General features: G+C 36.3%; 1 protein-coding gene across 3 annotated transcripts in view; it reads left to right on the top strand.

Annotated features, from left to right (window-relative positions):
- Positions 1 to 9,233, top strand: part of LOC129740609 (T-cell leukemia homeobox protein 3) — a 70,797-nt gene extending 61,564 nt beyond the window's left edge. For all 3 annotated transcript variants that reach the window (XM_055732337.1, XM_055732329.1, XM_055732322.1), the window contains exon 4: positions 8,088 to 9,233. In XM_055732337.1, coding sequence (XP_055588312.1) covers positions 8,088 to 8,316 — 229 coding nt within the window. In that variant the 3' untranslated portion in view covers positions 8,317 to 9,233. The remainder of the gene's footprint in view (positions 1 to 8,087) is intronic.
- Positions 9,234 to 13,176: the final 3,943 nt, after the last annotated feature.

The raw sequence follows: 13,176 nt of genomic DNA, 5'->3' as shown, positions 1-13,176 counted from the left end.
TAGCCGCTGAATCCTCCTGCACTGCGTTAAAATTCATGTCCTTCTCCTTCGATTAATCCGGTCGGGTCCGACTTTTCCGGAATGATCTGGGGGATGTTCCGGAATGACGTGGAAAACACTTGGAAGCTCTGTCTGTCAATCTGTAACGATTGATATGAAAAACTTTGACGTAGACGCTGTTTCTCAAGCTCTTTTGGATGTGGAATGGAATACGGGTTTTCTACATAACGAAGATATTCCCGAAACTGCTAGTTTGAGTATACGATCTATGTTGGATTTCTTGAATAGGCTAGGGATTTTCGACAACATTCGCGAAAATGATCGTTCAATAGGAAATGCCCTGGATTTCAATGTTTTGTCGTTTTACACCGTACACAGCAAATTTTTTATTGCTGGAAACCAGCAAAATTTTGCTGGTTTTTGTCCCGCTGACTTTCCAGCAAAATTTCCAGCAATTTGAATTGCTGGAAAAACCAGCAAACATTGGTGCTGTATTCCAGCAATTCAAATTGCTGGAAATCAGAAATCCAGATTGCTGGAAACCAGCAATTTTTTTCAAAACATTCGGTTGTATTTGGTATCAAATTTATGTTTCAATTCGAAATTAAGTATTAAATACTGGCTGTACCTATAATGACCAATAAATAAGAGTTATTCCATTTTTATTTTCAATTATGTGGTATTTATTATCGAAATTATACATTTTTTAATATACCAGCACCGGTTCTGCTCTGGGGTGGAAGCTTTGGGCAAAAGTGTTGACCACCTGAAATAAAGTTTTGATTAGTATCTTTCATAAAATATCTACCTATCCAATGAAAACTCACCCTTGACTTGATGTCTGCAGACCATGGTTGCTATAATATAGAGGAAAATAAGAATAATTGATTAATCTATTCAAAGTTCGTGAAATAAATTCTCACCTTTTTCCGCGTACGAAAACAAACCGACTCCAATTTGACAACTCGATTGCTGATTTTCCAGCAAACTAGATCAGTTGCTGGAAAGTCCAGCAATTGGAAATCCGATTGCTGGGTTTTCAGCAAAAATGACAAGAACACAACCGAATGCTGAAAAATCCAGCAATCAGAAAACCGATTGCTGGTTTCCAGCAAAAAATTGGATTGCTGAACATTTCCAGCAATTTTTTTTGCTGGAAATCGCTGCAAAAATTTACTGTGTAGTTTATGGAATATTACTCAATCACTGTAGAACCATCAGAGTAAAATCGTCTCGCTCTAAATACCCGGAATGGTTTGACAGCGACACTATCCGCCTACTTAAAGACAAGCGAAAGAAGAATAACAAATTCCGCAGATGTTAATCTGAGCATGATAAAGGTTTTCTGTCGGTTTCGTTTTTGGTCCTGCCGTAATGAGTTTTCTAGAAAAATTATAGTTTTGTTTGGCTGATCGGGGATTTTTCTTGTTGTGTTGAAGTGATGTATGTGACAGTGCCAGAAGGATACCTTGCGCCTCTCACCTAGATCAGAGGCAAGGTCTTTTGATACACTAGGTTCTCCGACTTTTACAGTAAGTAGGCGAGGAGTGAGCGGGGCTCTCAATGAGTATGTTTATTTTTTGCTCAGCTTTTCGGTGGTTTGTTGGTAAACAAACTTCATGAGTTCCGCATAGTTGCATAGCCTACATAGCCAAAATGGCTGAATCGGGAATTCGATATTCGGTAACACCTCCTGAATAGGGGAAAACTGTACAAGACGCACCAGTTAAGCATAATCGCTATTTACAGCGATACCCATCATCTATGAACCAAATTGAAAGTTCACGATGATTCAGGGATCATATTTACATCTTATCAGAAAGAAAGAATATGTTAAAAACACGATTTTGGTTATATTTTTGTGAAAATCTTAAACAGCCAGAAAACAAGCCGCGGGGTAGAACGCCAAAACTAGTGGACAGAACGCACCATACCGAATGGGTGGTGAGAAATGGAACAAAGATTATACGGAATATAGTTATTGAAACATCAAATTTTTTATTACATGTTCATCGTATTTTTGCAAACTAACCATACTTTGGCAAAAAATCATTTTGATTGCTTAATTTAACGAAAATTTTGCTTTTCAAAATTCACTTTTTTATTTCCTTATAGGTAAAACGCCTTCAGGTAGGCAACGAATTTCAATTTCTTGACTGATATCGCGGCAAAAATGGCGGCAGATAATTTTTCCGAGTCAAATATTGGTGCACGTTTTTAACTCAAACAAGGACGAAATTTGTTATAATTATGCATACTTATCGTAATTTAGGAGTCAGCAAATGAAAAGAAAGACATTTTGTTTTGACATTTGGTTTTTCTCAAAAGTTAAAAGCATTCAAAATTTTAGCCTAAAACACGTGGTTTTGAGGGCATTCTGCCCCAATTTTGATATGATTAATTTTAGTTAAAATTTGTGGAAAGTTAGTGAAATATAATAAAATATTAATAGCCATTCGAAAGTGCATACAAGTGTTATAACGAAAAGCTGCAGTTGGATCAGATAGCGCAGACTGGTTTACCATAAAACTAACGAGCCTCTATAATCAAAAGAGACGAAATGTCACGATTGGAATTTTCGATTTTCTGTCAGTGTCATTCCAATCGAGCAAAAGACTTGTCAAACTGGAAAATTTGGAATTGCGAAAGCGGCGGTAGCGAAAGTATTATCATTCATATCTGTAAACAAAGGGTAATCAAAACACATGTTTTTGAATGCTCTATTTCGATTAGAAGCTAGATTCTCAAGGTCTTATTTCTTGGTACTGAATTGGTAAAGTTATAATTTTTTAATGAAAAACATGTTGGATTTTTTTTTTTTTAATTTTAAGTTTTCATTGCCAGCACAAGATGTTGCCGGATCAGCGGAGTCGAAAGGGAAAGTTTATCAATGAAAGTTGCGGATTCCAGTATAGAATCCCCCGAAAGATGGCAGAATGCGAGCAATTTCTCCCGTTTTTTTGGTTCAGTCGGGAACCGGAAGAAAAATATATTTTTAAATCCGGGGCAGGTTTTGTTAGAACAATTTTTTGCCACACACTCCATGATTGACCTTTTTTTTTTTCTATTTATGACGATACCAAAAAACAGCTTAGTTGAAACAGCAGACTAGACCAAAAACCACTTCCGAATAAAAATAAACGCAACCAGAATTGAAGTCATGTGAAGTTTGAAGCAAAGCAGTGCTGCGCCCAAATGAAAGCGGGGTTGCTATATGATTTATTCTTGAAAGGATCAGATTGCGTCTCTTTTGTTTTTATTACAGGCTCTTTACATAAAACCTTATATGTTAATCATAAAAAATAACAAGTTTTAGGCACAATCCATTAATTCTTCTGTTTTAAGAATTAGAGTCGTTTTTGTGAACTTTTCATCTAAAAAATGATGAAAAAGCTCGTTTGCTACAATAAAAATGAAGAAAAACACCATTCGGAGCCAAAGGTTAGTGTATTTTTAAGAAAGAATGGCATGGGCCATTTTACCTCGCTGGTGCGTCTTGTACAGTTCTCCCCTATATACACACCTTGATCAGAAGTAACTTTTGACATGCGCTGCTGGGTGGCGAAAAGGCAACTTCTCTGACGAATACGGAAAAAACCCGGTGAGGATATTCCATGATGGTATTTTTTTTCTCTATTTTCTCAGGGATTGTTTTAAAAATGGCATTTTTCAATTTCACTCTTTTTTTTCATTAACTTTAGTTGTACACTTTGTGTGCGGGGAAAATGAAACAAACACCTGAATATAGTTCCATAAGAGTTTTTGTTAAAAGACGGCCAACCAGCTCGATGTGTGTTTGCGGCATTTCATTAACGCATCTGGAAACATACTTTGATAACTATCTTAATGTTCACTATTTTATTTCAATATTTTGAGTTTTATTTTCATAATTGCAGTTATTTAAAAAAATGAAGTAGTTCGGGTTCGCCCGGCACTTATCGAGCAAAGACGTGTTTGAGTCTCCGACTCCCACGCGTCTTATTTATTTGTGTAGGATGTTTGTTTTACCCGTTTTAATCCGTTCAGTGGGTTATGTATTAATTTGCGTAATCTGCTTAGGTAGCCAGTTGCGATTTTTTTTTTAATTTGTTTCTCGGAATTTCAGTTTAAGCTTTTTATTGCTTGGAGTTAATTATGATTTATGTTGTACTACCTAGTAAAAATCGGGAAACAGAAAACACAAGGAATTTAATCCTATCAACAAATGTTATATCCACATACGTGGGATCTTTACTTAAAATATTTTTTTCCTAAGCTGAAGTTTGTTTTTTAAAATAATGTTTAGAAAGGTTTATTTAAATACTTTTTCGGTTGAAATTGAATTAAAGTTTCATTGAATTCGATCCGGTTTGAATTTATTATTTTTTCAAACTTTAACAGAGTTAATAATACCTTTAAAATCTTGTTCTATCAAAATAAATAAACAGTAAGAAATTAAAAGTTCTAGATCTCGTAATTTGTTCAATTAAATGAAACAACACAAGTATATAAGAAAAGGATTACAACCAAAGCTATTGCACTAGTCAAAAGTGCCTCCTGATCAAATCCTTATACCCGTACTCCAAACCAAAATTATTTTGCTAGGATGCAGAGGTGACCTCGGTCCAAAAGCACGAAATCATTCTTTCATCCCTTTCTCTTTCTTCCAATCTATCTATTGACTGCTAGGACGTGGCCGGCGCCGTTATTGATGTTAAAAGAGAGAGCATCAGTTTTGGGCATTGTGAATGAGCTGTCAGTCCCAGACACCATTCATTTGACCTTTGAACAAAATTGGTGGCCTCAGTCAATCACGGAGTAGCAACCATTGGCGATGTGGAACTTGTTCTACTGAACCACGCCTGCGATCGTGGGATTTGGAATGCAAAGCTTGTAATGATGATTTTATAAAATGAATTTATTTTAAATCAAGCAAGGATTTGAAAAGAGGGAGGAATATACATGCATTATAAATTGAGTTTTGTTGATAAAGCATTTCAGGTTCAACGATTTAAGGTGGATGTGAGCAGGCAATCAAGCTAAGCTAAGCTAAGATGTTAATCTGAGCATGATAAAACAGCATACCGAACAGCGGTTAATTTATTCAATAGTTTGCATAGAGCCCAACGATGCGGCTATTTGAACGAACTTCAACAAAATATACAATCTAGTTAGGAATGTTCTTAAATGTTGATGTCTACTATGGACATCAACTTTGATACTTTGACTTTCGGATGTTTTATCACAAGCGTAACACAATTAGAGAGTTTATTTAACACCTTTATTCTTCTAGGGTTTACACTTATTGAAAGCCATTGGAAAGTTCTGCTTAACACTTTTATTCTTCTAGGGTTTACACTTATTGAAAGCAATTGGAAAGTCCTGCTTAACACTTTTGTTCTTCTAGGATTTGCACTTGTTGTACGCAATGAGAAAGTTCTGCTCAACACTTTTATTCTTCTAGGATTTGCACTTATTGCGGTCTAAACTGAACGAACTAAACGAGAACGATTATACGACGGACTGAACGGCGTATTTTCTCCTGACTGCCCTTTTATTGCTTACCATCGGAATGTTATGCGAATGATTAAGCATAACGATTCCCACGGGCTAAGAGATTTGAGACAGACGAAACAAAATGCGCGTTCGGTCGCTGTTTTGTTTATCATCCGACCGGGTGGCGATTTTATGCTGTTGCGAGCAAAATAAATGCGCACAGCATAAGTCGCGTTCGTTTCCTAATCTTTATATTTTCCAAATAGGGTAGGCGTGCTAACTATCTGAACCAAAACGATTTTGGAAATATGTCAACTCGAAACGAAAGTCTAACATGATACCAAAAAATGTTTCTTACAAAAACAACAAAGCAGAATCTTTGTAAGATGCATCCGAGCTCTTTGCCGAATATTTTCACAGCGTGTATCGTTTGAGCAACGCAGAAATAGAACAAGGACGCCAATCACCAGTAGAAATCTTACCCGAATTCACCATAGCGGCATCTGATATACGACGAAAGATTTTAACGCTCGACGAATCGAAAAGTTGTGGCCCTGATGGAATACCAAACTCGTTTTTAAAAAAAATGTGTGAGTGGAATCGAAGAGCCCTTACAATTCCTCTTCACTTCATCGATTCGTGCCGGTTTATTTCCGAAGTTTTGGAAAATCTCGCATGTTATATCGACACACAAGAACGGTTCCAGGCTCACCGTAGAAAACTATCGTGGTGTTGCAATTCTCTCTGCAATACCCAAACTTTTCGAGAGTATTGTATACGATAAGATTTACCCGTGGATTGAAACGAAGACTTCGGATGTTCAACATGGTTTTCTCAAGAAACGCTCAACCGTAACGAACCTAACAGAGTTTGTATCGAGAACCTCTAGTGGATGATGGAAGGTTTTCAAGTTGACGCAATATACACAAACATGTCCAAAGCCTTTGACGTAATCAATATGAACGCTCTACTATCGGTATTATGCAAGAATGGAATAACCGGATCCTGTCTCCAATGGATTCGTTCGTACCTTATCGAAAGAACGCAATACGTCAAACTGCAGAACGTGAGATCTAGTACTTTCTCGGTCAACAGTGGTGTTCCACAAGGGAGTCACTTGGGACCCCTTCTTTTCATCGCTGTTATGAACGAATTTCCTGAAGTGCTGACTGATGTGTTCCCGCTGGTTTATGTCGATGATTTAAAAATGTTTTTACCCATTCGTCACCCGAAGGATTGCGTGACTCTGCAAAACGCCTTGCACAGGTTCACAGAGTGTTGCAGTAGATTCGGCCTAAAGATCAATTCCTCGAAATGCAACGTGATAACATTTTCTCGGAAAATAAGCAATATCACTTATGAATACCGCTTAGAAAACGATTTCATCATTGCTCGGCAAAGCTCAGTATAAGACTTAGGTGTGGAGTTGGACGCGGAGTTAACTTTTTTTCAAAACACATCGAAAAAGTTGTAGAAAGGCAAATTCTATGTTCGGAATGGTTAGTAGAATCTGTCACGAGCTGGATAATCCCTACACGATTGTCTCTATCTACACTGGATTAGTTAGAACCGTCATTGAATATGCCGGCATTGTGTGGCGTCCGTACTACAAAATACACAACAACAGACTAGAGAGAGTTCAGAAGAAGTTCTTGAAATACGCTTTGCGAAACCTTGGGCGGCAAGCAGAAATGTCGGAGTATCGATTCTTGTGCTTGCTGGTAGGTTTGGACACGCTGGAAATCCGAAGAAAATCTATCGACGCACTGTTTCTAAAGGACTTAATCTGTGGAAGATATTACTCGCCGTATTTATTATCTTGTATATCTCCGTACGAAGGCCGCAGCAGTTTACGAAGCGTAAGGCCGTTTCAACTAGCTAATCGCACCCAGAATTACGCCAGAAACGAACCAATGTACCGAATGATGGCATTTTACTACACAAACGTCGATATTATTCAACTAAGCACGTCCAGAGAAAAAATCAAAAGTAGAATTGTGCAGTGCTCTTTTACAAATTAACAATTACTGTAGTTATTAAGTGTCATTTATATTATAGAATAAGATAAAGGGCTGAAGCCTAGGATCAATAAAACTAAAACTAAATCTGTAACATAAGCAAAGTTTTAAGATGAGAACCAACACAACTAAAGAAATCTAAAAAAAACATTTAGCGTTGTTCCTATTTTGGCATATTGGGCTCGAAGCAAAACTTGTTCCTGAATGACAAAACACAACTTCACCTCGCTAGGAGGTAAGTTTTACCTTTTTTGGATTCACCTTTTTTTAGGTGAGTTGCACCTTTTTCCAGCTCGATTCAGGTAAACTTTACCTCGCTGTGAGGTGAGTATCACCTCAAAGAGGAAAAAATTACCTTTTTGGCTTTCACGAGCGTTGACCTTGCTATCTCGGTAAATTTTACCTTTTTATTATTTGTGTAAAACAATCCGAAACGAATCGAATTCTTTCAATGTGTTACTCATTTTTTGATTGAACTCGATTGAACTCGATCATGACAATTTATTTACCGTTAAAAACAATAACTTTCGTCTTGTCTTGATTTACGGATATTAAAACAATACTTTTTCTTTCGCAATTTTTTTTTCTCTGCAGACGCCAAACGGCCGAAGAACGCGAAGCGGAACGGCAGGCCGCCAACCGGTTGATGTTGTCCCTGCAGGCGGAAGCGCTGAGCAAAAGTTTTGGCGCCCCACCTCCACCGCCATCTGGAGCCGGAACGATTCCCTCGGGGGTGCCAGGAGGCGGAGGTCCAGCCGGGGCCCCCCTGGCCGCCCTACACGGATTACAGCCGTGGGCCGAGGCACATACGGCCGGTTGCTGAAACTGAAACTTCAGCCGCTGATGATTTAGTTTTTCGGCATCGATGAAAACTGAAAATTCGCCGAATAGATTTTGATAAGGAGAATAACACAAATTTTGTGATATATATAAGAAGCGGGAAGTAGTTTTGACAGCGTTAGTTACATTTAACAATTTTCAAAAAAAAAATCGTGTACATTTTTGTAAAAATTATCACCTTTTTATCTTATTGTGTAAGATAATGTGACTTTATTGACTTTAGGATAATGTAGGAAAGGTAGAATTCAGTAGGTTTAGCTTTTGTTACTCATTGATTGTACAAACTCATCCAGCTCACGACATAAGGACAACATCTTTACTCTAAGCAGTATTTTAGGTGGAAACCATCTAGCTGAGAATTTATAAACAAACAAAAATAACACCCAAAAGCAGCCGCAGTAGCAATAACAGCAAGAATAATCAACATCAAACCCGCCCCTGCCTAGAAAATTCCCGTATACATGTACAAATAATTACAGTAAGCACACTCACAATAACTAACCTTACTATAAACAACAAAGCAACAAAATAAATCTAGAAGATTTGAAAAATTAACAAATCAGCAATCATTTTATTTAAGTTTTTTTAACTCACGCCTATCGAATAAAAAAAACGGAAATCTTTTGTAGCCGATTGAAATAATAAACATAAACGGTACCAGCAAAAAATAAAAGACATAATTAAATAAATTACCTGTAAGAAACATGAGAAAAACAACTCAGAAAATCTCAGCCGAGCGTCTCGAAAGTGGAAAACAAGTCCCCATAAGCAAAACACACAAATTAATAAAGGAGGAGACACACATTTGTACATACAGATAAAGTTATGAAGGAAAGCAAAATTAAAACACATTAACTCAACCCATAAAGAGACTCACATTTTCTGGAGAATTAATTCGAATGGGCAATAAAAATACCTAAAAAAAAACAACAACATTTGCACGTCACTATCTTTTGATTTACATGAGAAAAATCCCTCAGCGAGCAAGTTCCGAGGGCTTTCGGATTTGCACCGGTCATGAAAGGGTTAATCCGCGGTGCACGGATTCTCCTGCTGATAATAATGGTGCCCAATGAAGTGCAACTAAGTGGAGCAGTCATTCGGACAGCTTTGACTCTGGTGAAAGTATTTTTCGACATTGTTGAGCTGTTGTTTTTTACAAATCGAGTTGATTACTGTTGATTAATTTTGAAGCCATGAAAGTCTTACGCCAATCCCAACGAACGAATACGAAATATGAATTCTGAATCTGAATTCTGAATCTGAATTCTGAATCTGAGTTCTGAATCTGAATTCTGAATCTGAATTCTGAATCTGAATTCTGAATCTGAATTCTGAATCTGAATTCTGAATCTGAATTCTGAATCTGAATTCTGAATCTGAATTCTGAATTTGAATTCTGAATCTGAATTCTGAATCTGAATTCTGAATCTGAATTCTGAATCTGAATTCTGAATCTGAATTCTGAATCTGAATTCTGAATCTGAATTCTGAATCTGAATTCTGAATTCTGAATCTGAATTCTGAATCTGAATTCTGAATCTGAATTCTGAATCTGAATTCTGAATCTGAATTCTGAATCTGAATTCTGAATCTGAATTCTGAATCTGAATTCTGAATCTGAATTCTGAATCTGAATTCTGAATCTGAATTCTGAATCTGAATTCTGAATCTGAATTCTGAATCTGAATTCTGAATCTGAATTCTGAATCTGAATTCTGAATCTGAATTCTGAATCTGAATTCTGAATCTGAATTCGGAATCTGAATTCTGAATCTGAATTCTGAATCTGAATTCTGAATCTGAATTCTGAATCTGAATTCTGAATCTGAATTCTGAATCTGAATTCTGAATTCCAATTCTAAATCTGGATTCTGAATCTGAATTCTGAATCTGAATTCTGAATCTGAATTCTGAATCTGAATTCTGAATCTGAATTCTGAATCTGAATTCTGAATCTGAATTCTGAATCTGAATTCTGAATCTGAATTCTGAATCTGAATTCTGAATCTGAATTCTGAATCTGAATTCTGAATCTGAATTCTGAATCTGAATTCTGAATCTGAATTCTGAATCTGAATTCTGAATCTGAATTCTGAATCTGAATTCTGAATTCTGAATCTGAATTCTGAATCTGAGTTCTGAATCTGAATTCTGAATCTGAATTCTGAATCTGAATTCTGAATCTGAATTCTGAATCTGAATTCTGAATCTGAATTCTGAATCTGAATTCTGAATCTGAATTCTGAATCTGAATTCTGAATCTGAATTCTGAATCTGAATTCTGAATCTGAATTCTGAATCTGAATTCTGAATCTGAATTCTGAATCTGAATTCTGAATCTGAATTCTGAATCTGAATTCTGAATCTGAATTCTGAATCTGAATTCTGAATCTGAATTCTGAATCTGAATTCTGAATCTGAATTCTGAATCTGAATTCTGAATCTGAATTCTGAATCTGAATTCAGAATCTGAATTCTGAATCTGAATTCTGAATTCTGAATCTGAATTCTGAATCTGAATTCTGAATCTGAATTCTGAATCTGAATTCTGAATCTGAATTCTGAATCTGAATTCTGAATCTGAATTCTGAATCTGAATTCTGAATCTGAATTCTGAATTCTGAATTCTGAATTCTGAATTCTGAATTTGAATTCTGAATCCTGAATCTGAATTCTGAATCTCAATTCTGAATCTAAATTCTGAATCTGTATTCTGAAACTGGATTATGAATTTGTATTTTTAATTCAAATTCTGAACTCAGAATCTGGATTCTGAATCCAAACTCGATATAAGATTTTTCATTCTGAAAAAAGCATTTCCTCTTTAAATGAAAATCATGAAAATTGTTACAAGAAAAAAAACTAAATGAAATCTACTAAAACCAGTCGAAAAACGTCATAAGTTTCTATATTCGAATGCTATGTTTTTATGTCCGGATGCTGAACAGACTCCCATTTCACTCAAACCAGATTCACACGATTACACAGGATCTGTTTTCTATCATAAGTCCTTTTTTTTGTCTATTTCCCTAAGGGTGCAACTGTTGCCAATTATGCTATAAATATGTTTATCATTCCACTCGTTTCCCGAAGCAAAAGCAGTCTCTAATGTTTGTAGCACTTCTTGCCAAAGTCGAATCAGCTGGATATTGTTTCCTATTCTATGGTTTGGAACCGCCACTTGATTCTTGAGATAACATCTAGCGTAACATTTAAAAAGGGCGAAACTAGCAGTTAGCTCGAAACGAGAAAAACGCGTTTGAAAATTCGGAACACCTATTCAAATCCTATTTATAAAATCGACCACTTTTTGTTCAGCAAAATCAAAAAATGTGCATTATATTCACTTATTGTTCGATGATTATCAAGAACTTTAACTTTTTTCGCGTAATTTCCGAGATTTTCGAGTTTCGCCCTACTATTGTTTTCGATTTCAGTTACGCCTGCAAGTTTCGCCCAATTGATCGGCCGTTTTTGTTTTGGTTTTGAAGTTATGCCCATTCATCCTACACGCAAAAACTAATTAGGCCGTTTTGTCACACACGGTCAACTCAGTTACGCCTTTTGGCTCTACACGAAAAGAAAAATTCACTCCATTTGAATAGGCGTAACTTCACGTTCCAACGAAAATGCATCAACAGGAAGTTTCGCCCAATTGAATTTTATCAATTTTTTGAAAGTTTTAAGTAATTTTAAGATGAAACCGCGTTTGATAGGTAAAGTGCAACCGCGTGCATCCGGAATGACCGTTAACTCGATTTGTTTACATTTGGCAGTTTCGCCCTTTTGAAATGTTACGCTAGACATGTTTTGATAGGCGAGTATCGAGTATTGTAATATGATAAACGAGGAGGGGTGCGCAAAACGCATGCATGCGGGATGGATGGCTCTTTTTTTCCTAGCATCATCTCTCCCTCGACGCTTCGCTTGACGACTAACTTAATAAAGTTCTCATCATTTAACGATTAAAAGAGGGTTGTCGACTCAACCGAGATGGAACGAACGTCAAGGATTTGTCATTTGTTCTGGTGCGCGGAATCCTTGCATGTGGTTCAACTGCCAAATGGGATTCGGCCAAGAAGTAGCAATTCTGCAGCCATCGATTCACCTAGCAGTCATTTTATAAAATTTGCTTACAGCTTTAGTGGGTAGACAAATCAAAGAAGTCTAAGTTAATTTCCCTGAGATTCGGGAAGTCATTTCAGTTCGAACACCCTACACTGCAAAAAATCGACACCTATAGAATATGTTCCTTCACACATAAGCCAATAAATCTCTGCTACTATATGATTAAAATAAAAATTATGTTTGTGTATTAGTTTTAATTGGATTGGAATATGATGTTCATTACCTTACACATAACTATTATGAATATCATCTTTGAAAAATTTCACTCTTTCAAAATGGCCGAGTTGAAAAAGAAACATGAGGTGCCGGTGAAAAAAACTTTGTCTCGAAACAATAAAGGCAAATAAGGTTAGTAAATTGCATTATAAACTTCTAAAAGTTGTTGTTTCTTACAATAACCACACAGCGTATTGATTTTCTTTACTTTTTCTCTTTACAGCAAGTTTTGGTGATAGTTGAGAATGCTGGATTCGGAAAAGGAACTTCGGATATCTCGGATGATGAGCCACCGGAAAAGACAAAAGTGCAGTGACGAAAACCAACTTTAAATATTTTGTATAAGAAGATTCAATGAATTAAAAAAATGTTATTGAAAATAAAATCACAGTTTTCCTGCCTAATTCTAAACGCCGGAAACTACATTCGAAGAAAACATAATTTGAGGCCTATTTTTAGGCGTTTTAATTGCGCATATAACATCCATATGTGTAAA

This window comes from Uranotaenia lowii, chromosome 1 (assembly GCF_029784155.1).
Source record: "Uranotaenia lowii strain MFRU-FL chromosome 1, ASM2978415v1, whole genome shotgun sequence".
Taxonomy (NCBI): Eukaryota; Metazoa; Arthropoda; class Insecta; order Diptera; family Culicidae; genus Uranotaenia; species Uranotaenia lowii.
This window is presented reverse-complemented; position numbering and strand designations above follow the sequence as displayed.